Below are 25,844 nucleotides of genomic sequence, written 5' to 3'. Positions count from 1 at the left end.
TATGAAGATGACTGTTTTTTGTACAGCAACATATTTAACTCCTGTACTCCTCTCCCTTCCCCCCCCCACCCCCATCCCAAATCAACTTAATGTTGGAAGTAGTAAGAATCAGCAGTTAAAATTGCCCTCAAGTTGTGGTTTGACATAGTGCTCTTAAACCTTTCTAATGGAACACATTTTCCTTCAAAAGGCCTTTCTGTTATTCTTTTCTACCACAGACACCTCACTAAATAGGTTAGTGTTCTCAGAAAGGACAGTTGTTGAAGTTTAGAGTCAACCATGCTACAATTTTCATTATAGGCAGAGTTCAGCTGTTTTTACTGTAGGTTGTACACAATGGTCAGTGCTTCTATTTTTAAGAGAAAGAGTTCTGACAGCATTAATACACGAGAACAAGTGTCCAGCAATGAGCCAGTGATCAGGTGACACCTGGAATATCAAAGACTAGATCCATCTGACAACTCTGCCATTTACCAATGGTAACTTCACACCTCACACTTAGACACAGTATTAAAAAGAAAAAAAAATCCAAAAAGAGAGTTGCAAAATCTCAGGGAAATATAGGAGGCTTTTGAAGTGTATTGATGACAGTTTCCTGGCTGAGGTGATATGTTGCTGTCATGCTGGCATGGTAGCGTGGAGGAAGGTTTTAGAAAAGCCTTGGGAATGGTAAACTGAGGAAAAGGATACATTCATGTATGCCCCATTGTATTAGAAAGGCCTTGGGAATGGTAAACTGAGGTAAAAGATACATTTATGTATGCTCCATTGTTTCAGGAAAGTCCCGCTGCAGCATTCCTCTGTAGACCCCCTTCTCCCCACCCCTGAGCAGTTCCCATTGGACCTGGCCCCTGGGGTGGTTCTGATGTGCCTTAGCTGAACAGCAACAGTGATAGAGAAGCCAAGGAGCTCATGCAGCTCTGTTGCAGCTCATACTTACAAAAGGAATGAACAGGATAGTGATGTGCAAACCTTGGGTGACCATGACATGGAGGTGCTCAGGATCCTTAGAGGAGGGAACAAGGCAAAAGACTGGATATTATCCCTGGACTGCAAGAGAGCAGAATGGCCCTGATCTCTATACAGTGCTAATTCCATTCACAGCCCCAGGCAGCTGAGGGGAAGGCTTGAAAAAGTCCCTTGGTAGATGGTTCTGGAGAGAAAAGAGGTCCAGGGCATCTGGTTGATTTTCAAAAATATTCTTCTCCAGCCTCAAGCAAAGTCCAACTCTGCACACAACAGGTCAAGCCAAGGTGGCAGGAGGTCTGTACAGATAAGTTGGCCTTGACTAAACTCAAATATTAAAAGGTGGAAACAGGGCCAGATGACCTGGAAGGAATACAGAGATACTTTCTAAATTTTTAGAGAGAGTCATGGAAAAACAAAAGTCTGAGGATGGGAAGAATGTAAATACTACTCCTACCTTCAAGGAGGGTATGGTGACCTACAGGTCATCTTTGCCTTGATTGTTGATTGGTTTCTTTGTCACAAAACAAATACTCCTGGAAAACTTTCAAATATCTTAAAGACAGCAGACCCCTTGAACTTCATGTGTGTGACATTGCATGTGAAAGTCTGGCATCAAGGAGTGTATCTTCTCCAGCAGTATCAGTATCATTACTGTTACAATGCTAGCAATTTTCTGATTCTGCAGATACTTTTTTTCCTACATGAAAGAGTTTAGAAAAAATTAGCTATATCTCTTGCATTCCCACAGCTGTCAACACAGTAGGCAACCCTTCACCATTGCCCCCTTTCTTACCTTGTATGCCGATGTCTTATTTTGCCTTAGAACAACAGTTTCTCTTCCTTGCAGCTACAAAGAAAGTGTCTGAAGTGTATGCTCAACATCAAAAGATACAGCACTCCCTGAATCTGCAGACAATCTGACTCAATAGATCACTTCTGAGAAGTGTCATTTTAGCATGTTGTAGAAAAATCAGTTAATCATTTAATTGGTACTCCAATTAAGACAATTTAAGTAATTGAGCATGGAAGAGGGTTTGTTTTCTCTGCCAGGCTACAAATACATATTTTTAACTTTAATGCTTAGGAGATGGGAAAGAGGAAATCATAAAATAAGAGCCAAGTGAGGTTTATGCAGTACTATATTATAATAAATCCAAAAGAACTGAGTTTTGAAGATTGCAAGGCAAGGAAGGATGTATTTAAAAGTTCCTTTTAAAGTTATAAAGCTATAACTCATATTAACAGTACAAACACCTGCCCTTTAATAAGAACTTTTTTCTGTTGTAGAACACATGCTAGAATTGCAAGCCCATTTTGGTGTTGTTATGGAGAACTCTTTTGCCCACCACAGAAAACCAGTGTGTGAGAAGGCTCTTCATGTGTTTCATGACTTTAGTAATTTCTTCTGTATTGAAGATCTCTTATTACAATTTGATATCTTATATTTCTGACTCTAAAGTGCATGAAATAGTCCTTTTAATGCCAAGAAGCTGCAACTGAATCAACATTTTGCCTGCTATCAATTCTCCATTTTCACAATGAAAATTCTGAAATTGTCCATTCACTTCAGTAGACAATTCACGGCAACAAGACGATTTCTATTTATTGTGAGCTAATCACAATGTCATAAAGAGATGACTACTTGAAATTATTGCCTTTCTCACTACTCACATATCACACTTGTTGCTAAAGCCTGTGTTTATGTCTGAAGTGTAGTTGCTTTGTTGACAAATTATAATAATGACAAAACTTTTAAGACCTTTGAGCATGATGCACATATCAATATTTTTGTAATTATTTCACTGTTGATGAAATAGTGAACATCAATGATAAATGAATAATCACAATGAAATGAGAATCTTCTATGAGTAATATTTTGTTAATTTTAGCAGTGTATTTGGGTTATGACAAGAAATATGTTTCAGCTTGACTTCCCTAACTCCCATAGCAGATTTTATTATTTTCCACTCAGAGTTTCTACCTGGTTTTATTGACTGGATTTATTTTTAAATAAAGATGATTAAACTATTCCCTTTCCACAAAGAAGTATAACTTCTGACATTTATTTTTTTATGTATGTCATATTTTAATTTCTCACTTCAGTAACTATTCCTGAATCCCTTACACCTGCCCAAGCAGCAATTACTATATCCTTGCATCCAATTCCATTTTTCAGTAACAGTTAATTTTTTTCATGTGCTAAGTGTTGCAATCACAGATTAATACTACTTTTCAGAATGTTTGTAAGTGCCCTTCATCAGAATTTATTTTGATCCACGTTGAAAGAAACTTGTAAGATTTGAATCTCTGATTAATAGATGATACATATATTATTCACAATGATTAATGATTTAATTTGCAAGTTAATTTATTGATTACGATTTCTAAAATGTAGACCTTGTGTAAAATCTGAAACAAAAGCCTGTCAAGCCTAAAGATTTCTTCAGTGGAGTAGTGGGTCACTGCATATCATAATTATGTATCTGTATTAGGAGGAATTACCACTGAGATGATAAAGTCTGCTTCCTGCCTATTCCTTGAGGAAAGCCAGAGTATTTGAGTATGGAATTAAGTGCAGCATTCTACTGCAAACAAACAAGGCTGGAGTGGCACAGGGAAGCAAGTATATTTGACCTAGTGAGCACCTGGGTTTATGATATATGCAATGTTCCCATTTTTAGTAGTCTACACATTAAATTTCATTTACAGAAAAGACCAAATCAAACATTATGAAGTACTAGTTCTTCACCCTGTGTCTCTTTATCTCAGACCTCTGCTTGAACTGCAGAGCAAGCCCTCCTAGGTTGAAGGGGTCTGGTGTGGGTGGCATTCCCACCTTGCTGAACTTGCGAGGCTGCCTGTCATGGAGCAGCAGTGACCAGGCACTGTCCAGGGGAAGGCCCTTGGTAACCCACATGTGTTAATGGCTCAGTGACCCAAACAGAGAATGGGATTCTGTTGAAGCAAAACCCCTTGGTACTCATGTCATGTCGGATTTGCTCTTTTGCCCATATGGCAATGCCCCCTTGCCTCAGGTAATCCTGTTTAAATTAATGGGGATCTTCACAAGGCACTTTCCTGCCCTGGTGGGCTGTGAGGGCATATCTGCTCTACATGACTTTGATTTTCTCCTCCAGCTTCTCTGGTCCCCTTTAACACCAACAGGCACGTGGGACCACTGTAAGAGAGGAAAGCTTAATGCCTCTCTGTCCCACATCCTGTGGTGTTCTGGAGACCTGTGACAGCTTATTTGGTTTGATACCTACTAAGTGAGCCACCAAAAACTGGCTGAGGAAGGCAAGAGCTCTGGTGATCACCCTCTCATGGTGCAGGTGCACCAGTGAAAGTCCATAGTTGTCTGCTATCTGACCAGCTCATTCATAAGTTTAATTGCAGTCCCAAAGAAAGCACAATGGAATGCAGTGAAGGTGGGGCCAGTGCTCTGTCCTCCCATTGTAGTGGTCCATAGCGGGGTCTTGTTGCAGCAAAGAGAATGACTTTCCATAGGCATTGTACCAAAAATTGTTTTCAAACTACCTAATCCAGGATCAACACCAGCAGTTAAGCCTGAAGGCATTATCTAACCTTCAAGGACCATTATTTTTTACAGTTTGCCATTTTTGATAAAAGCTTTTAAAATATTAAGAAATGTTGAAGCCATAAAATAACCTGGGTATCTGTTTAGCAGCCCTTTGTTGGTATCTTCCTCCCCAAAAAATGGTTTAATTTAAAGAGCAAAAAGCTACAACACATGTGTTGTGTGGTGTAGTACCATAGGGAATAAAAGAAAATGAAATATGCAAAACATCTAAGAAAATAATTACTTTAATTGAGAAATAATTGGAAGGAGAGAAATTGTTCAAGTAGAATACTTCAGGATAATGACTCACACTATTTTCATAGCAAATTACAGAACAGATCTTGTCAATTTGGCATATTATTTGTATGTTTGAATATTTTTAATGGATTTTAAAATTAAATCTTAGAAAATGTTCGTGTTTCTAAGCCAAACTACCTCCCAGAAAGACTTATTTTAGGGAATTGATCCTTATAATTTTCTTTTGCATTTCAGAAAATCTGACTACATAAAAGATCATGATTCATTGATACACTTGTTTTAAAAAGCAGTTCAGCAAAAAGCACAACAGACATATTTCTTGCCAAGCCAGAAATATGGTCATTTCAGTAAAGTCTTAGATTAGGGTTAAAAATACAGATTGCACAAAGCACATTGTATACACAAGCATGAAAATGTAGTTTCCAATTCAGAGGGAGCACCTACAATAAAAATGAAATGTCTTCCATGAGAGAGATCACTGGTTCTTTAAGGATTACTTTTGAAGCAATCATTCTTAATATTTAGAAAAATAATAAGAAAACCTGTATAAGTTTTCCATCTCACCTGCTCAGGCAACTGTGTAATACTCTTTAAAGCATAAAAAATATTTAACAGGCACCTGGATTTCAATAAAAGTGTTGTGGGATAGGAGGAAGTCTTTTCATTTCATGGACTATTTCCCTCATTGTGAGTCAGAAACACAGTCTATGTAATTGTCATTAGTTACATAATTGGGAGTAACTCAATCTGACACAGAAAGCATCAGAATGTGAATATCATCACCTGTACTATTTGTGAATTATTTTAAATTAATATATAAGTATTCAGGAAATGTTATTCTATTTTCAATAGGCAATATTTTGAGGGAACTCACATCCTAATGCAATCTCTGAATAAACAGATCCTTGATTTACTGTCTTGCCCCAGGCAGATGGTGGTGCAGATGTGCAGCTCCAAGCTGGGCGTGTTTCCCTCTGATAGAGGCATGCATAAGAAAGAAGAAGTGCAGATTCTTTAAAATCAATGAAAAAATATTTTTGTTAGTTTGTCTTCTTCTATACTGTTTTCTTCCCAAAAATATTAGTACTTAGATGTGCTTTTTAATTGGAAGCTATCCCACAGAGATTTTGAAGAGGGGGCTGTAGCTGATTTGATTTCTACTTAACAGAGAGCTCGTGTTGCAGTTAAGTTTTAGAAAATCTTCCTGTACTTAAAGTGTCTCCCTTTTGATCTTGCAGTCTTCTATCAGATTATAAGAGGCTATATAACAAAGGAGATATTATGTAATAATGTACCACTTCAACTAAAACATATTTCATATTCATTCTTCAGTACTATATATCCCTTTCATATAGTCATATTTCAATAGTCATATTTCATACTCACCAAAATAAATTCAGGGTTACCTTGTACCTCTCAAGGTGACTTGTTCAGGATAAAGGCAGTTGTTGCTGTGTTTCAGCTCTTTGTAATGCATGTACAAGGCAAGGAGGGCTTTATCAAAAGAAAACTGTTTTAGTTTTGTGCTTTTTTCTCATAGAAGAAAGTCAGACAAACAGAGAGTGATTGAACTTGTACTTTCTCAAAGCAAACTTGCTGAACAATTGAGGAAGAATACCTTTTTACAAAATCAGTTTGTTTAGATTCCATTTGGTTATGTTTGCTTTAGTTTTTCCTAACACATTTTGTCCCATTGAATTTTCCTTAGTTTAGTTGAAAATAATTTTTCTTTAGGGTCAGTCTTTTCCAGTGCTTTGCCAATTTTTTTACACCTTCAAACATTTCTGAAAATAATTTGTTTAAATTCCATTAGTTTTGGGTATCGGGGGTTGTTTTCTATTAGATTTTGATGTCAACTGTTTTTCTGATATGTTTCATTCTAGTGAATTCCTTCTTAGCTTAGTAAAATGAATTTTTCCTTGGATTCAATACATAGCATCTTATTTCTTTCTATAAAAGTATGAGAACTTAAAAGAGCATTTCTGAGTCTCCTATCTCCTCTCAAGCCCAAGGAAGATTAGATTCAATGCACATCTTATTTCTGAGGCACAGAACTCTAAGGAAGAAGCATTTTTGTTTACAGAAACTTCTGCAAGCGTCGGAGAGAAGTCAGGCAAAATACCAGGCAAACCTCAACTACATAATACCCTTTGCAGATGGTTTGAAGGTATGAAGGCGTCAGCATTTATAATGTATGTAAAGCCATAATCCTTTCCTTAGCTTTTCTGAATCGTCAGAAATTCTGCCTGGTTCCTGAAGGCTGGCTCAGCCACTGGCTCAGGGAGGAGATACCCAGAGGTTTTGGAGCTGCAGATGGGTACAAAGAGCACAGTGAGTCTCCTGCTCCTGCAGGGCAGCAAGGCAGGGAGGGAAGTGCAGCTGCCAGGGTGTTTCCTGTCTCCTCTTTTTCCCTTGCAAACTGACTTAAGACTGCACAGGACAGTGCAACCCATCCTTTTGCAGCAGAAGAGAGGGTCTGAGTAAGATAAAATAGCAGCAATGAAAGTTATCTCAAAAATCCATGGTAGAGAATTACAGTGAGTTTGCTGGAGACAGTGGGAGAACTTACCAAGACATCAAAGAAAACATATGATTAGATGCTTTTTTCCTACAGAAAACAAAATTTGCTCAGAAAGGGCCTAGAGACAATTCAAACCCTTATTAATTCCCATAAAATCCCATGTTAGTACTCTATAATAAAAACTATGGAGTACTTTTGTTATGTTAATAAGATAGCCAGGTGCCTTAGAAGCACTTTTGGGAATAAAACTCCCTCTAGATGCATCAGATGTAAGCAATCACTTCATCTGGTGCATTTTGGCAAAGTAGCTTGCTGTATTTTTTCCATTGAGAAGCACTTGAGATTGTTTAAGTATTGGAATAATGTAGGAGAAAATTAGAATCATAACAAGTGCTAAATAGCCCTAAAGGAGCTTCTTGGCTCAATAAACTCACAATATTTTTATAAGGGATGTTTAACTTAAATTTATTTAAGATATTTTCTACCTCTTCCAACTTGCATGGTGTTTCAAATTATTACTGAAATGTTGTGTGGGAGTATGGATTAATTCTTGCATATTGAACTGATCCCCAGGGAATTCTCTTACAGCACATCACATTGTAGCTCTTGATAAAATAGAGCTCAGAGTTTTACAATTTCCTTTCCTTCAGTATTTCCATTCCAAGTTCAGTTAGTACGAATTGCATAAAAAATAGTTTTATCTTGTTTTTCCTTTACCTTGCTTCACAAGAATTCTTCCCACATATTTTGCATGCACAAAGAGCACATTTCTGTCTGAGCAGGAAGAGTGAGATGGTCCCATCACTTCCTTCTCTAGAAATAATAGCAAAGAAAGGTCAACCTCAAAGTCTCATTTCCTCAGATACCTTTTCTTGAGTTTGATTTTGAGATTTATGAAGCTTTTGCTAACCCAAGAGGCTCTTCCCTCCAACATTATAAACCTCCTAGGAGCCTGCAGTGCCCTGCTGCTTGTACTTCAGCTATGGAAGAGTAATTGCAGGGGTATTGTGTCACAAATAGAATCCCTCAGTTCTGTTACACACTTGTATTACTAGTAAATCTACCTACACTACTTGCTTGAATTTTAGTTGTATTTTCATTGTCATAAGCATTTTATATTAATTGGCAAAAGAACATTTCTAGCTTGTTGTCTGTAAACACTTAATTGCTTTGTCAGAATGTTAGGGCTGCTGCATAATATCCAGTCACCACAGCATCTGCAAGATGCTGTGTTTAAAGCCCAGCTGGTAACTTTGCAATTAATTTTAAGTGAGAATGGTTTGTTTTCCATTAGAGAGTCCTTTACTCAGTAACAGGTAGAGCTGGGAGATGACTAAGCATTAGCTAAGCTCAGTGCTGCCTACTGTAAACAATAAGGGAGCACAACCAGCCTTTTTTATCCCAGACACTTCATTTAGTGTATGAAAACAGGCTTGAGACATATATTAATACCTAGGTAGTGACTTTCTCTGCAAGAGTTATCTTTTAAAAGACTTGTTTGTCTGCTATAGTATCCAAGAGTTATTTTTTCCCAAAAGGACATTTAACACATAGATATCATTTCAGTCTTGAAGAACTACTACTTAAATCTGCTGAATGCTGGATCATTCCTAAGGGATTTCAGGACACCACATAAAGCCAGCTTTTATAGGTCTTGGATGCTTTATGACTAAGACAGTATTTTGAAGTGGAAAAAATGTCTACAAAGTAGATACAGGGGAAAAAAATTAAAAATTATGTTTGGACAATTCAGAATGGAGAAAGTAACAACCAAACACATTAATAATTTGCAATATTTAAGCACAAACTAATGTGTTACTCCTTTTAAAAGAAATTTCCTGAAGATACTCTCCTTAAAAAATATCCGATTTATGTTAGGATGCAGATTATTTAAGAACTCTGTAAAAGAATCAGACACATCAGAGAGATAAAAAACATGGATTCTCTGGAAAGGGCTTTTGCAAGGGTTATGTATTCAAGGGGGGCTTCTATATATTATCAAAAGAAGTGTTGTGGTGTACAAAGTGGCTTGTTGTCTTTCGATAACTGTCTTGGTCTCACTGGCCATGACTTTTATAAGGGATTTCAAAAGTTCTATTCATGAGCATTTATCATGAATTTATAAATACTTGTTTTAAAAAAAAATACTTGTTTTATGTCATTTTATATAGTATGTAGTATCTACTAGTGAAAAATTATAATTATACTCAAACAAATATCAAAGATTTAAGGACCATTTTTTCAGTGTGATTTCCTCACAGAAAAGTCTCCTTGGAGAGGAGTCTTCTGCAGACAGAAGGAAGTAGGACTTTCTGTGCAAAGGGAAGAGTTTGATCTCAGGTGCTTCACAGGAGCATTGGAAGAGGAACTGTAAATTCAAAAGACAAACCCTCCAGCCAGACTTGCTGCCTTTGTTACCTCTACACCCAGGACTACCCTGGTCTGCAGCCCTAAGAGTTCTGATGCCATCCTGCTGTTTCACTTTTAAGGCCCATTCTGCATCTTGTGCTTGAGTTTTTGGAGAGCACTGTTTTTCTTCAAAAGCCTGGAGCTGTTCTTTCCCAGTAATGTAGCATTATATTACACAATCCAGTGAAGCACACAGCCTCATTCAAGAGTAACTTAAGGGTTCATGCCACAAAGAGGAATGTTCTGTGGGCACATCTATTAGTATACTGATATGTTTTGGTAGCTACTTGTCATTAAAACCTATTACTTATGGCAGTATCACTGTTATGGAAATTGCTTTACCAGAGGAGGGATTTCAGTCACTAGAAATGAACTAGCAATTTTAAAAAGTTTACAGTGTGTTACTTTTCGTATTTATAAATTGTCAATATGAGTTAGTAGCTTCTGGAACTGAGGGCAGATTTGAACAGCTGAACTCAAATCCTTAGTGCACTTTGCACATTGTCAAAACTGTGTAGGATTAACTGTGGAGTAATTCCGTTTGAGTGCATTGCATGTGAAAAATTCATTGGTAGGTAGGACTGGGATGCTGTTTCTAACTCAATGATTGCATCTTGTTGTTATTATAACCATGATTTAAGTCTAGTGACAAAGTTAACAGTTGTTTCAATCCATTTATATTTTGCATAGGTATTTACAACACCTTAAGCAGGATGGCAACAGAACAAGGACAGACCGACATGCTGATTACCAAGCCCGCTTCCATTTAGGATCAGATATTATGACAGTCACATATTTATAATATTATTTGGAATTGCTTAGTGAAATCTGTGGACAGGCTACATTAGAATAAAGACCTACAAAAATAAAATTCTGTAAAGGAGTAAAACTTGTTGCAGAAAAGAAAGAGAACTGGGAAAAAACTTCCAAAAGCTGCATTGGTGGAAGATCTTCAATATAGTGGAGTTTGAGATGATTTTTCAAAAGGGCATTTGAATAAATCTGGCAAAGAGTTCAAAAAGATTTAATTAAAGATTTAAAGGCATTAAAACTACTAAAACTTATAGCAATTTTTGATGGAAAAATAGTGTCACCAAGACCTGATGGCAGAACACTCCCCTGGCATTCTGAGAAATCAGCTCCAAAAAGTCAACCCTTTTTAAGACCTTCAGGTACCAATCATGAATTCTCTTAGTCCAGCAACCAAATATTTAGGGAGGTATTAAAATCAAAAATTCTGATTGAGAACCACATTGCAAATTGATCATTAAACCAACATACCTCATCTCCTACCTCCTTTAGTTCTTTGTTGAAAAGTACTAAGGGCTCTTTGCTTTCAACTTGTCTGTTTGACAAATGCAACCATAGTAAATCCAAAAGAACTGCACTTAACCTCTAATTGTGAAAAAAATTTTCACAATTTTTTCAGACTTGCTGAAGACATGGTATACTTATAAAACCTGGTGTAGTTATAAACTGCCAGGGTGAAGAGGCAGGTAAAGTATTCTATGAGCAGCTGGCTGATGTTTCATGATTGATAACCCTTGTTATTGTGGGAGACTTTAACATGTTGGATGTCTTCTGGAAACTCAACACAGAGAAGAGGCAGCCTAGGAGGTTCCTGGAGAGTGTGGGAGGTAATTTCCTGGCAGAGCTGGTGAGCGAGCCTAGCGGGGAGGAATCCCATTAGACCTGCTGTTCACAAGCAGAAAAGGGCTGGTGGGAGATGTGGTAGCTGGGGGCTGTTCTGGACACAGTGACCATGAAATGAGAGAGTTCTCATTTCCTATTGAAGTAAGAAAAGTAGTCAGCAAAAACCTCTGCACTGGACTTCCACAGGGTGGTCATTGGTGTGTTCAGGACTCTGGTTCAGAGAGTCCTTTGGGAAACAGACCTTAACAACAAAGAGATCCAGGAAGGTGGGACACACTTTCTAACGTGAATCTTAAAGGTGCAGGAGCAGGCTGCCCCTATGTGCCAAAACACAAACCATCATGGAAGACTGGCCTGGTTGAACAGAGGGAAGTTGCTGTAACTCATGGGAAAAAAAGAGAATTTATGACCTTTGGAAGAGGGGGCAGGCAACACAGAAAGAGTACAAGGATGTTGCTAGGTCATGTAGAGAGAAAATTAGAAAAGTGAAAGCTGAACTATAACTCAATCTGGCTAGTGCTGTGAAAGATAATAAAAAATGGTTTTATTAATATATTAACAACAAAAGAAGGGAAAAGGAATATCTACACCTTTTTATTGAATGTAGAGGGCAACATTGTCACCAAGGATGAGGAAAAGGCATAAGGTACTTGGGTACTCCACACTTGTCACCAAGGACGAGGAACTTAATGTCTTCTTTACCTCAGTCTTTAACAGAAAGGCCAGCTATCCTCAGGACAGCCAGACTTCTCAGTTGGAAGACCAGGACAAGAGTCCTTGGCAACCCAGGAGGAAGTAGTTTGTGACCTGCTGTTCTACTCAGACACAAATCTATGGGGCTGCATGGAATTCACCTGTGGGTATTGAGGGCACTGGCAATATTATTTTCTCTTCCTCTATAGGAAAACTACTGTTAAAAGCCACCACCACAATTTACAATGTAAGAGTAATGCTTGTGTGTATAGTAGTTACTTTCCTTTTTCAAACCCATTCATTTCAGAAACACTCCAGCAATGCAATCATGACTCTGTACTTACAGCTGAGAGAACAGGATCACTGCAACAGAGTGCTAAGGCATATGTGTTGATAAAGTATTGTGGGAGCTTGACAAATTTAGGCTAATACATCCATTTAATTTTAGATTAGCACTTGGTTACTGAAATAATTTAGCCTGTTCTTAGGAGCATTTTCAATTTGTAGACATTGATATTACTGAGGCCAAGTTGTGATGGCATGAAGATAATCTATAACTTGGATTTAAGCACTTTCCTTTCCAAACACACATACCAGTAAACCAGACAGATGACTTTTAAAAATGTAAAAATATTACTTTTTTTTTTCCCCTAGGTGTCGATTAAAAAACCAAGGTTGTTTCAGTATAGTGATTTTTTTACCAGACTGCTTCTCCAAGGAAAATTTGACATTATTTCAGGGGGCATTCTTACAGGGTAAAAGCTTATTGTGCTATCTTGAAAAACCTCCAAAAAAAAAAAAAAAAAAAAAAAAAACAACCAAAAACCAAAAAAAAAAAAAAAAACACGAAAAAAGCCAAAAACCATTAACAGATGCAAGGTAAGATGACATTAAATACATCTAATAACACATTCTGCCATTTTATGTTATCCAAATTCTATTTAGATGCAATTTAATCTTTGGATTTATTTTCAATACATTCTTAATCATCAATGGCTTGAACAGAATTATTAACTCATCTGTCCTCAATAGATGCAGTGTGTAAGGTCACAAGTTGTCACAAGTCTTGAAGAGTTGTATACTTGTTCATAGTCAGCTTATTTTGAGTCCAAACAAGAAATAGGTGCTCCTGGCTAGCACATTCACATAAGGTTCCAGGCAGAATACTTGCTGCTATCAAAAGTCTTCATCATCCTGAAAACACATGTTGTTTTCCTTCTTAAAGACTGTTAGTATTTACTCACCATGACCAAATTGTTCTGTGATGCCAAATTTGACTGAGGCCCACAGCAATGCTATTGAAGAGTATTTTGCCTTTGCAGTAGGCTCTGGCAATCCCTGTTTTTTGTACAGCTATGATTCATTTTATCTGGGCTTACACATGGACTCCTGCTTGGCACAACTCAACTGTGAACCAAAGCCAAGAGGTAGCAGGAATGTGTCATTTCCATTGGTGAAACATTCATGCCTTGGTTCTGGCCAGAATGGGGTTAATTTTTTGCAGTAGCTAGGAGAGGATATGGCCAGGGCTTGTGGTATTTGATACCACATCACCTTGTTGCCCCAAGGGAAAGGGACTCTCTTTCTTCCCTGGAGGAGGGGATCCTCCATTTGAGTAAACATTGTGGCCAATGTAGTGATCTGGTATTTGTTTATTGTTGGGAGCTTCCCTCCCCCCCCCCCCCATGCAAATTGTTTATTTTTCTTACACCTTTTGTTATTGTTATTGCTGCTGTTACTGTTTGCTTTCTCCTCTCATTGCTGCTTCCAGTAAATTGTTCTTATCTCAACCCATGAGAGGGGTGGGAAGCAGTATGTGGATTTAGTGAGAATGCTGAGTTGGAGAATACCATTCCTAAGCAACAATCATTTATTATAAGGGGCAGATCCTATTCTGTTATAAACTCAGCATGTGGAGCTACAACAAAGATGAGCAGAAGATAAGTCTCCCATTCTTGCCACAATTTTCCAAGAGAACAGTTGGACTTCAGCTGATGCTTACAACCAGGCTATAAATGCAAAACCTGGAGTCAGGACTTTATCAGATGACAATTTAATAATCTACTGGAAGCAATTTGTGGAACTAGCAAAGCCATGCAAGGTTCATGATGGACACAGGCTCTGCAGAACAACAACACTGAAAAGAGTGACTGCCTTTATATCTTCCTTTCTTTTTTTTTTTTTTAATAGGATTTTATATTAAAAACCTACAATTTTGACTAAGTAGACTGTTCAAATAGCTCAGAAATTTAATGAGGCAGTTTAATAAATTGTACAATGTCTTTGATATTACAGTGGCTACTTTGAGAAATGGCTGGGGTGGAAAAATAGAAGTAGGCGTATAGTCCTCTGATAATCTTTTCATAGTAGAAACAGTGTGATGCAGGAAGGGCTGCAAATTCTGCTGTAAATAGGCATCCATATTCTGGCATTGATCTGGAAGGAAGTAGGAACTGTCATAGCATATTATGAGTAGGAAGAGACCCACAAGGATCACCGAGTCCAACTGGCCCTGCAGAGGGCATCCCCAAAAGTTACACCCTGTGCCTGAGAGCATTCACTCACCAAACACTTCTTGAACTCTGTAGGGCTGGTGTTGTGACCACTTCCCTGGGGAGCTTGTTCCAGAGCCCAACCACCCTGTGGGTGAAGAACATTTTCCTTTTATCTAAGCTAATTCTCCCCTGACTCAACTGCAGGCCATTCCCTTGGGTCCTGTCCTTGGTCACCACAGAGAAGAGATCAGTGCCTGCCCCTCCTCTTCCCCGTGTGAGGAAGCTGTAGATTGCAATAAGGTTGCCCCTCAGTCTCCTCTTCTCCAGGCTGAACAGACCAAGTGAGCTCAGCCATTCCTCATACAGCTTCCTCTCCAGACCCTTCATCATCCTCATGGCCACGTTTTGATGCTCTAACAGCTTTATGTCTTTTTTACATTGCTGTGCCCAATACTGCATGCTGTGGTAAAGATATATGGAAGATCGATCATGGAAATTCCTCAGCACTGGGACACTGGCAAACTCTGCACAAATGGGAGTTTCTGCTCGACACCTGTCATAAACCTGTGGCACACTGAGATTGGCAGCTATTAACATACTACAGCCTTTGCAATATTTCCTAAAAAAGCAAAGGTGAGTCTCTGGGTGGACAACATTTTTCCAGGAGCTAATGAGAATTTAGTAGGAAAAAAAAAGTACTTTAGAAGAAATATTTTAAAGTAAAGGAGATATGAAACAAAATAGATGAGAAAATTAAATTACATTTTATTTTATAAAATAAGACTAAATAAAGCTTTTTTACATAGCTAATACAGTGTAATCACTGAGGTGAATCTTCAAAAAACATGCAATGCTTTTAACAGCTATTAGGGAAGTCAAATACCCTGACATACAGAGTATCATTTGCAACATAGATGAAGCAGAAAATAATATAAGTATCACCAGTCTTGTCAGTGGTATTATTTTAGGAGATACTTTCAAGAGAATGGTTGATTTACTCCAGAGAAGGATCATCCTTAAGAATAGTCATCAATGATGCAAATCAAAGCTGCTGTTTCATCAGTCTCCAATCAAAAGGGTGAATTGGTATTGATAATCAAAACTGATAATGGCCTTCCTGAGAGCTATGATAAACCACAGGATAATGTGTCCACTTTCAAAAATACTTGATTTCACTGTTATTCACTAGAATTATCTCTGCACAGCAACATTTTTTTTGTCATGCTAAAATGATGAATTTTCATTATATGTAAATGATAGAATATGCAAGTCAGTGATTAAAGACAACCACAGAAAAAAGAGTTTTTCTAGGAGCAACAGACTGAAGACTAAGTGTCTTCTAGCCCTATTTTCTGGTACTGCTTGAGAGGGAAAATTATTCTTTTTTGGGACATGTTTAAAAAATATAAAAATCAAAGCACTTGCATCATACTGATGATGCAATGAAGTAGTTTAGAAAACATACTATGAAATACATATTTAAAATATTAGCAGACTTCTGCATTATGACACAGTGGAATATGCTTATATTCTTTAACCTCCATGCTATCCCAATGCTGTTAAATGTCTATATGTTTGATATTATCCACAGGTGATTTTTGATAATCAACAGTACACAATCTAATGAAGCCCTGTTGTAATAGATCACTTGTCTCTCAATAATTAAACTAGGGAGGAATGCTGGTTTTACATGATGTATTCTAACACAATCCTACAAATGTAAATAAATTTATTGACCTGACAGCTGAGTTTACACCAAGGTATAGTATAGGGAAGTTCTAGCTGCTTATGTAGTGAATATTCAATAATAATTAAAATAATTAGAAGTTCAGCCAGATCTCTGCTTATTTCTCTTGTAAGCACAGGAGATACTTATGACTGTGATGTATTTAATTGGGTTATTAAACATTTGTTTCATAAAGTGTAGTATAGTAACCAATTATTAGAAGATGGTAAAGGAATCTTAAGAAAAATGGGGATACAAAAGGATAAATTTAGTGAAACTTCAAAGAATGTAAAAGGAAGCAAAATACAATCTAATATATCAAAAAGCAGTCTCTAAATATATGAGACTTTTGTTGCAATTGAGAGACCTAGAGGTCAATTAATAGCAATTGTAGAAGTTCAGCAAGTGACATATATTGCAGGCAGAGTGTTAATGTTCTGGACAGAATTATTTTACTCTTCCTTTAGATTTGCTATGGGATACTGTTACCAAGAGTTTAAATTGTCATTCTGGAGAAAATGTTTTCCAATTATCAGACAGAGCAGCCTTCTGAAGAGACTTTTTTATCTCTTGTGCTTTGCAGATTAAAAAACTTCTTATACTCTAAGGAGGATTATTCAGGATAGGGTCTGCTGAAAAGCCACTTTCAACTTTCAACAAAGGCTGGACCAAGTATCAAAAAAATCTTTTTGAAACTGGAAAGAGTACAGACCACAGTCTTTGCCTGCCCCATTATTTTTCATTTTCACATGTCTTTGTCCTCCTGATCTGGCTGGAACAGTAAGTGCTCACAGTAGTCAGGTAGAACAGCTGTCCTGTTAGCCTTTAACAAAATAAGACCAGACAGATAATCAAATAGTATTCTCCCGAGAGCATCCTATAAGTTGTGAAATTATTCTTATTCTTAACAATTTCAAGGGAATTTTTGTCCTAACTGGAGACAAGAGAAATCAGCAAAAAGACAAGATTTCTTTACTATGGGATTTCAAAGTATGGGTGAACCAACATTGAACATACGCTGGCACACTGTTTTGCCATGATTCATGCTAGGGTCCTAGTCCTCTAAAAATTCACTGTGGCTTTGGCTACATTGGCAAACACTGAAGTGAAATAGAACAGATCTTGAGAGATCATCCACTGGTACTGAGAACCCAGCAGCCACAGTAAGTGTGGTTTAGAGGGGATTTACTTTAGACTAGCACCAATCTAGTTCCATAGACAGAAGACCCATTAGTGCTGGAGCACAGTACATTCCAGCAGTCCTGGAAAGCACATTCAGAAAGATGCTGCAATCCCTTTCATGCACCTCATGGCCCACTTTCAAATTGAACTCTCCTCATTAGCATTGCAGTGCCAATGTAAACCATGTGCTCCTTGCACATTTGTGCCACTGGGGTTCCCTGGGTTGTGTCACTTCCTTGACAGGGAAGAGAGCACAGATGGAGAAGGGTTTGAAGAGTGCTCACTTCCTGCACATGACTTTGGGGTTATCCAAGCTGGATTTAACTTCTTAAATGAAGTAGAGTGCACCTTGGTGTACAAGTCCTTGCCTGGTCTGCAGCATATGTGTGCCTCACCCTTGGAAGTACCCCTCTTCCCGCTGGTCACCATATTCCCTATCAAAGTCAGCTGCCTTCAAGGATGTGTCTTGACAGATGGTAAATCCAGGCTCCGGAGAAATCCAGGGTCCTAGTCTCTGTTTGCTGGGAAATTGTCTGATAAATGAGGGAGAAGCCAAGTTAAAATTGTGCTCTTTGGGTGAAGAAGAGTTAAGGATTGTGGACTTCTGCCTTGTAAGACAGGAAAGATCAAAAAGCATTTATTTGCTGTTTGTTGGCTTGTGTTGAAAACATTTGAAGGTCTAGTGAAAGGCAATGACAATAGTAAGAGACCAAGGGAATGTTTGTGGTTTGAAGTTATCTTTCTGTACCTAAGCACTCCAGCCTAGTTACCACAGGTGTGTTTACACTTCAATATGTTTTTCATTTCATTTTAACTTAAATGGAGAGGAAGTGTAACATGCTAAATGTAAAGCAATATCATCTAATATGCTGCAACACTTCCCCTTCCCCTGGATACAAAGATAGGTGCCATCTTCTTTCTTCATCAGCTTTTCTCTACTTGAAATTACTTCCCTTTAATTTTTAAGTACTTAATTTTTAAGTGCAACTGAAGATGTGTGTGTTAGTAATCATTTTAATGAGTAATGTGAGTGAGCAGTTAAATCAATGTATCAGAGATGAAATCATAATTAAAATAGTATTTAGTTATGAAAAGTGAGAATTTTATAATTTATTTTATATTAAGATGTTGACTGTTTCACCGAAAGCAATTATTTTGTGGTTCAAAACACAATATACAAGCTGCACTGAAGTTACATTTCTACATCTTTCTCTTCTCCTCCTGTGGATATCCACCACCAGTTTAAAGGCCTCTTTTAGAAAGGTCAGTACCAAACTGTTTTCATTAGTTGTCTTTATTTTTGTGATGTTTTTTACATTTAATGTAGGACTAGGCTACTATGCTGTTTAATACAGCTTTTTAAACTTGTGCTGGAGTAAACATTCAGGTAGGATTAACCATGATGATGCATATTTAAAACCACATTTTCTGAACTTCCCTAAGAAGAATGGAACTGTTTTCATTTGGGTTACAGGTCTTAAATACTATGCATGTGACTCTGTTCTTATGTTTGTGCTTACTCAAATGCAAGCACATAAATGACATGAGTGTACTTTTTGAAATTGCCCCTGCCCATGACAGGGAGATTGGACTAGATTACCTTTAAAGGTCTCTTCCAACCTAAAGTATTCTTTGATTCTAGAAATCTAAGGTGTGAGGTGCACACAGAAAATTGTTTTGTGGCTACACAGTTAAGGTCTACATATGCAATTTCATCAAAATATCGTTATGTCAACCTAGCCTTTTGAAGACATAACTGCAGTGCTCCTTGAGCTCTTGCTATTCTATGTACTTTTTTTTTGGTGGAGGACAGAACACCATAATAATTTGTTCTTCTATCTCCACATGCTGGATAACTGCTCTCAGCAGGGCAAGTGCTCCTTAGAGAACCACATGGGAGCCATTAACTTCCCTCAAGCACAGTGAATGAAGATGAGCCATCCACCAAGTCTAGATTTTCAAAGATCTTATGCACTCAAATGGTATGCAGGCATACAAATCTGGCATCAATTCTCATGTGCTCCTGTCAGGGAAATAGCTATATCCAAGAGAAATGCAGCAGATGTAGGATGTCAGCTGTGTAAAATTACATGGGAGTGTTTTTAAGTTCCTCTGTGGTCCTGAGCAATTGAATTGTGAAGAATCAAAATGCTCTTCAATACTAAGTGTGAAGCCTCCCAGGTGAAAAATACAGTGATACTTACTGTTTATATAATAATCTGGCAGATTTTCTTCCTCCTCCTTCTATTTGGACTTCAGCTTTAATAATGAAAATTCTTTCTCATGTCCTTTTAGATGAATCACAGATTGTAGGTACCTTGTGGTTGAATAGGTGGTTTCCAGGCTGGAAATCAAGATCTTATTGAAAGTGCCTTTGCTCCTTTTATAGTGCATGAGTTTAGGTGTATTACCATGGAATCCAAGTCAATAATTACACTCTTAAGAAAAGAGAGAACTGGTGATATAGCCTGGCTGTGTTTTAGAGGTCATTTACATTGGATTATCCTATCTTGCACTCCTTAAATCTGAAGAGTAGAGAAAGTTTTCCAGTGAGCTCCAGCAGTGTTTAGGTGCTGAGCTGCTCAAATTAGTGCTTCTCCTGTTTGTATGGGCATTATTCTACAGTCCTGGAGAAATTTCAATTAATTCTGAATAAGTGTCTTCTCTGGATTTTCCACTACTAGGTAGCAGCAGAGCTGACAGCTGAGATGTGATTTTACTTTAGGTACTTACAATCTTTACCAAATTCAACCCATTAAATATTTTTCTTTTTCCATTTGTCAGCACATTATCACTTCCCATTTTAAAATTTATATTCTACACTGTGATGATTTAACAATATATTAACTTTTTTTTCTATAGACTTCACCAATCTGAAACTTTCATCTGCAACTTTTTGTATTTCTTCTCTTTGAAACCATTAGTTCAGTGAGTAATCAGTTAAATACAAAAGTCTCAAGAGCAGATTTGTAAGAACTCAACTTTTTAACATGGAAAGTTAATTGCTGACAGTAGTCTCAAGGGGTTTCTGAAAGATGGCCTTACTTTCCTACTGAGCCCACAACTATGCATCTTAAATTCCTGATAGACCTAAAATGATTTTGAAAGACACTGAATTATGAAGCTCTGTTCTTCTACTGATAGACTCGTTAAATATGAGTGAAGAAGATAGTGACGTGGTTTTCCATTGCAGAAGCCATTCTGGTTTGTTCTTCCTTAGTAATAGTAGTGATGTGAATCCTATAGCTTTGCTTAACTTTGCTTAATTTGATGTTTCTGAAATGATGCCTGGCAGGTCTGAAGTGACATGATTAACTCGTTTCTTCACCTTGGTGGACTTTTTTTAAAGATGGTCTTCTTACTTCCAGCATCAGAAGGTGTTTTTAGCTGAGAATGTAAATACTGTTGTTAGATTAGATTGTAGGTAGATTGTGCCACTACCAAGCAGAGGAGAGATATCTGCAGGCCTTAGTAACTAACTCAGTGTCTTTTAGTGTATTGTCCTGTATCAACGTCTCCTTCTTTTGACACCCGACTAGGTGATTTCCCCAGCTTTTCTTTGAAATTCTCTTTTCTATTGTGCAGTTTTTAAATTCATTTATTTCTTCTTTTATTTTCCTAAGGAATACAGACAATCTGAGTTGATTTCTTCCCCTTCATGTTTTCTTCTGATGGTGATTTTTTAATTTTCTGTTCCCCGTTTGCTTTTCAAAAATTTTATATATATTTCTCATCTAGTTTTTCCCATGTCTCGTCTAATTTTACTTAATTATGGAATAATTTCTTCTCTAGTTTTTAGAGGGATGGGTTTCTATGTTTACATGAAAGTACAAGAAAAAATCATATTCACCTGAAATCAGCTTGTCCAGAAGCCACTTAGTTTTGTGTCATTTGAGAAATATCATTTGCACTGCTTTTGTTTTAATTTTTTAACAGTACTTCTAGTACTTAGTGTTCTCAACCCTGAAATCAAATGAAAAATTCCATTTTCTCACTATTCATGCTACATGTATTTTAGTTGTATCCTTCCACCTCTTTCATGGTTAGCAAGCTGCTGGATCTACACAGCAGTGAAATTAAGTTTTTAAGTAGATGCTCCAAACTGCTCATGTAGAAAAAAGATGTCTTGCAATCCTGTAAGTATGTTTAAACTTCTTATGTCAAACTTTCAGAGTAGTTACTTTAACTGCATATCTTTCAGTGACAGGGTGGAATTTTATGGACTGGTAAAGAGCTTTAATGATTCCACAACATCAGAATGCAAAGACATAGGCATTCATTTCATATTTTGCAAAATGCCATCAATTTAACAGATAAATTTATAATAAACCTAAGGACCATGGCCATTATCAGGGCACAGGGACTTCCCAAAGAGAAAGGGACTTGGGGGTGGGCTGTGATCATTGTTGTGCTGAGAGGGCCAGCAATCCTGCTTCTTGGAGCTAGTGCCACCAGCTGCAGCAGAGGAGCTGCTTCTGCACTTTGTAATAAACGCATATGCTCAGAGCTCATGCCTTTGCCATCATGCTAGGATGCTGCCTGCTGTGTTAATCCACCAGTAAAGAGACCTCAGGTCATGTAATAATATGTGCCTTTACCGTCTGCCAGTACCCCCAGGACTGGCTATTAATTTTCAAGTTGTTGAATTTTCATTTAATGTACTGCAGCTCTCTGAAGCATGGTGAGTTTCTTTAACCATTAAAGCAGTAAGCTGTATATATAAAATAATAATCAGATGATGATGTGTAAAGAAGACAAAACACTGCCTTTCATCGGAATAACCACTGGATGGGAGATTATTTACATTTCTGTACAGTGACAACTTGAAGGAGGATGATGATGACTGTAAAATGGTTTGCTACTTCCGCCGAGAACTCGGTGCACAGGTTACTCCGTGAGTGCCCTATAGAGAGCTGCGAACAAGGGCATCTCCGGGGCCAGGGATTTGGGCTGGCGACAGCCTGAAGCCGAGGGAAGGAATACGCGTTAATTCAGCGCTATTCGCGCCCGGACGTGCCCACTCGCCCCTACCGCCGGTCAAAGCCTGCGAGCGCGGAACCAGCGGCCTCCGCCGCGGTGCTTCTCCGCCTCGGGTGCGTGTGTGCGGGCTTGCCGCGGGGCACGTCCGGCTGCTTTCCCGCCTGCGTCTCCCGGAGACACCGGGAGCAGGGAGCAGCCGAGAGAAGATAAGAAGGAAAAAAAGGAAAAAAAAAAACCCTACCCTTGCGCTTTGCATGCCCTGGCGCATTTCACAGCGCACACCGCGCATCGGCCGCCTCCCGCCCGTCCCCCCGGGGCGCTCCGCGGCCGCGCAGAGCCGCCGGCAGCCGCGGAGCCTGCGCCGCTCGCATCCCGGCGGCGCGCAATGCCCGCGGCCGCCCTTGCCTCCAGCACGGCTTCAGGCACTGCGGCTGGGGGTGTGCTCCGTCTCCCGGGGCCGAAGGAGGGGACGGCGGATGCCCCCTTCCCGCGGCCGGGGCCGCCCCCCAGAATCGCGATCGGGCCGGACGTAGAGACGCGCGGTCCCGCGGGTGTCCGTGCGCATCCCCGGCGCTTCTGCTCCCGGCTGCGGGTCTCCGCTTGGCGGGGAGGACAGGACCGCCTGCCTGAGGTCGCCTTCTGAGCAGCTTCAAAATTAGAAATATTTAAATATATATGTGTAGCTTTAAACATGTATTTAACATTTTATGCATTTTGCCCATTTATATTTGCATGTATCTGTATATTTGTAAGGTCTATTTCATTTACCTACTTGAAGAAAAATACCAAATCAATGCCACCCTTTCTCCCAGGCATGTTTCCCTTCTAGTAAAGGAGGCTCCACCTCTGCTAGGGATTGATTCGTCCAGCAGTTTTAGGATAATTTATGAAGCAACCTGATGAGCCTATTGGGCGAGTTGCTCGGTCCTTGCAGAGTGGGTTTCTACCTGTTTGGGTGTTTTATTTTTTTCCCCCTTCCCCTCCCCTCCTCTCCCTCTCCCTGCCGTGTGCCGGGGGGTGGTGGTATCGGTAGGGTCGCAATTTCCCAGCCTCTCCGGAGAAAACTCGGGCAAGGGAGAGCGCCTTGAACGCCCATGGATGCCTGGGGGGGCTCCGCGCCCCGCTGGATCCGCCGCCGCGGGGCCCGGCTGCTGCTGCTGCTGCTGACCGTGCGCCTGGGCAGCGGGTGAGTACGGCGGGGCCCCGCCTGCCCGCCGGGACGCGGCACCTGCGAATCGCGCCCCAGCCTGAGCTCGGGGCTCCGGGCGGGGGCAGGGGCAGGGGCAGGGGCAGGAGAGGCGGCCGTGTTGCGCCGCTAAACTTCAACCCAAAAAGGTGTCGGTGCCGCCGCTGTGGCTCCCACGCGCGGCTGCGGCGGGAGCCGGCGCCGGCAAAGTAAAACTTCAGCCGCATCCCACTTGTTCGCTGGGCGGGTTGGTGAGCCCAGTGCTGGGGAAAGTCCCCCATGCCGAGGGCGGCCCGGCAGCCAGCTCCCCGCGCGGCTGCGGGAGAGGGGCAGGAGCGCGGCTGGCTCCTGCCGCTGCCGCAGCTGCTGGAGCGGGGCACCCACCGCGGCAGCGGGACCCGTGCGGGGCTAACGCACGGCACCAGCGCCTGCCGCTGCAGCGCTCCGCTGAGGGACCGGGCTCACGCGTGGGATGGGGCAGGGCAGCTGCTCAAGTCCCAGAAGTTGGAAACGTGCGTTTTAAGGGGGAGTTAGAAAATTGAGCTGCAGACCTCTGAAGAAACAGCAGTTTGGCACAGCTGTGTGCATGTGTTATTAGTGCCCATAACAACGAAAAGCAATGTGATAATTCATTAATTCCACTAATGATGCAGAGCTAATGTGAACCATTCCACAGGTTATGCTCAGAAAAATCACAAAGCAGCACTTCAGGTATAAATAAAGGGTATTTGACTGTTGCTCAATGTGTTTCTTTTAAACGAAAGACGAAGTTATCATTCTAGAAGATATAAAAATGTGTAGTGTAAAGGTTGGCAAAAAAAAAAAAAAAAAAAAAGAAAAGAAAGGGAAAGGGAAAGGGAAAGAAAAATCTATTAAACACTTTTAAAGTCCATCATACTCCAGACCCCTTCCCCACACTGAATGTGTGACGTATGTTGATATCATCACATCTACAAACTTCAGAAAGCTGATGTGTTATCCTAGTTAAAAAAGCCACTGATTATACTTTTCTTAACCTGTGTCTTTTAAAACCTTGATAAATTATGGAAATGTTTTTCAAAGGCATTGATGAAAATTATATCAGTGCAGCTGTGCATCTTCAGAATGTTTCTTAATGATCATAGTGTACCTCAGGTGTGAAAGAAATTATCAAGTGGTTTGAGAGAAAAGAACATGCATGCTAATTTATCAGTTCAAAGACATAGTTACAAAGGAGAACTAGCTAAAAAAATACTTCATTGTGCTTTGCAAATCAGACTATGGTTGGGACTATAAAACTAGGTGTAGATTACTATGGATGCATCTCATTAATATTATCATTTATAAAGAAGTTGATAAGTGAGAAAAAGAGGTAACTTACATGCATTGTTTTGTTCTGTGTTCCAGGACATCTCAGATAAAAGGGAACCTTTGGTATGAATATCCATGTGTCTGAATCAACTCTTTTCAGCCTTGACTTTTTTTTCAGAGGCTACAAGGTGTTTGAAAGATTTACCCCCTCTCCTTTTATTTTTCCCTTTTAAGTGACCTCAAATGGACTTGTGTTGCAGATCATGATTCTCTGGTATGTAGTGCATTGCAATTCATGGGTGTTTGCGGGGATCTTAGGACCTCTGGCACTCTTTAAGGTCTGCTACAAAGCAGGATGGAAATACTACTTTTTTTCTTCTTTGGATGCCTCTCTATAGTTTCAGCCCAAGATTTTCCTTGAAGCTCAAACTAAAACACAGTAGTAATGCTTTTTCTCAAGAGTAGACCAGGCTGCACCAACTCCGCCAGTTTTTCTAAAACTATGTTGCAGGAGCCAGTCTGCCTTTTCAGCACATATTTTTAAAAGGATGCAAATTGCATCACTTTTAGTATGCATGTATACACAAAATACTTTGTGCTGAATATGAATAAAGTGGCTTCAGTTGTAACAAATGGAGCTAAAGCCTAAGCAAGGGCACTGGAAGTTGAGCCCAACCAAGAGTTTATTCTTTTAAGAAACTGCCCCAAAAGCTGTTCCATTACGTTACACCAAACTTCCCACACCAAAGTGTGGGAGCTCTTTCCCATAAAGCCATTGTTTACTTCTAGTTCCTAACCTTCAGTGCTAACAATCAGAATGGCCAATGCACTTGATTTCATTTAATGGGTTAGTATTTTGAAGGACTACTTTTGTAAATCGCAGATATCTCTTCTGTAGCAGA

General features: G+C 39.4%; 1 protein-coding gene across 2 annotated transcripts in view; it reads left to right on the top strand.

Moving 5' to 3' along the window:
- The first annotated feature begins 22,851 nt into the window (after nt 1-22,851).
- The window catches only part of GABRG1 (gamma-aminobutyric acid type A receptor subunit gamma1), a 58,199-nt gene continuing 55,206 nt past the window's right edge, over nt 22,852-25,844 (top strand). Inside the window, exon 1 of one of the 2 annotated variants that reach the window (XR_014955084.1) lies at nt 22,852-23,652. Coding sequence is in view for 1 of the 2 variants with exons in the window: in XM_021524837.4 (XP_021380512.1) it covers nt 23,561-23,652 (92 nt within the window). In the remaining variant the exon portion in view is untranslated. The remainder of the gene's footprint in view (nt 23,653-25,844) is intronic. The other variant, XM_021524837.4, reaches the window with a different exon arrangement.

Source organism: Lonchura striata, chromosome 4 (genome assembly GCF_050655825.1).
Source record: "Lonchura striata isolate lonStrDom1 chromosome 4, ASM5065582v1, whole genome shotgun sequence".
NCBI lineage: Eukaryota > Metazoa > Chordata > Aves > Passeriformes > Estrildidae > Lonchura > Lonchura striata.
The sequence above is the reverse complement of the archived record's forward strand: the minus strand, read 5'-3'. Positions and strand labels throughout refer to the sequence as shown.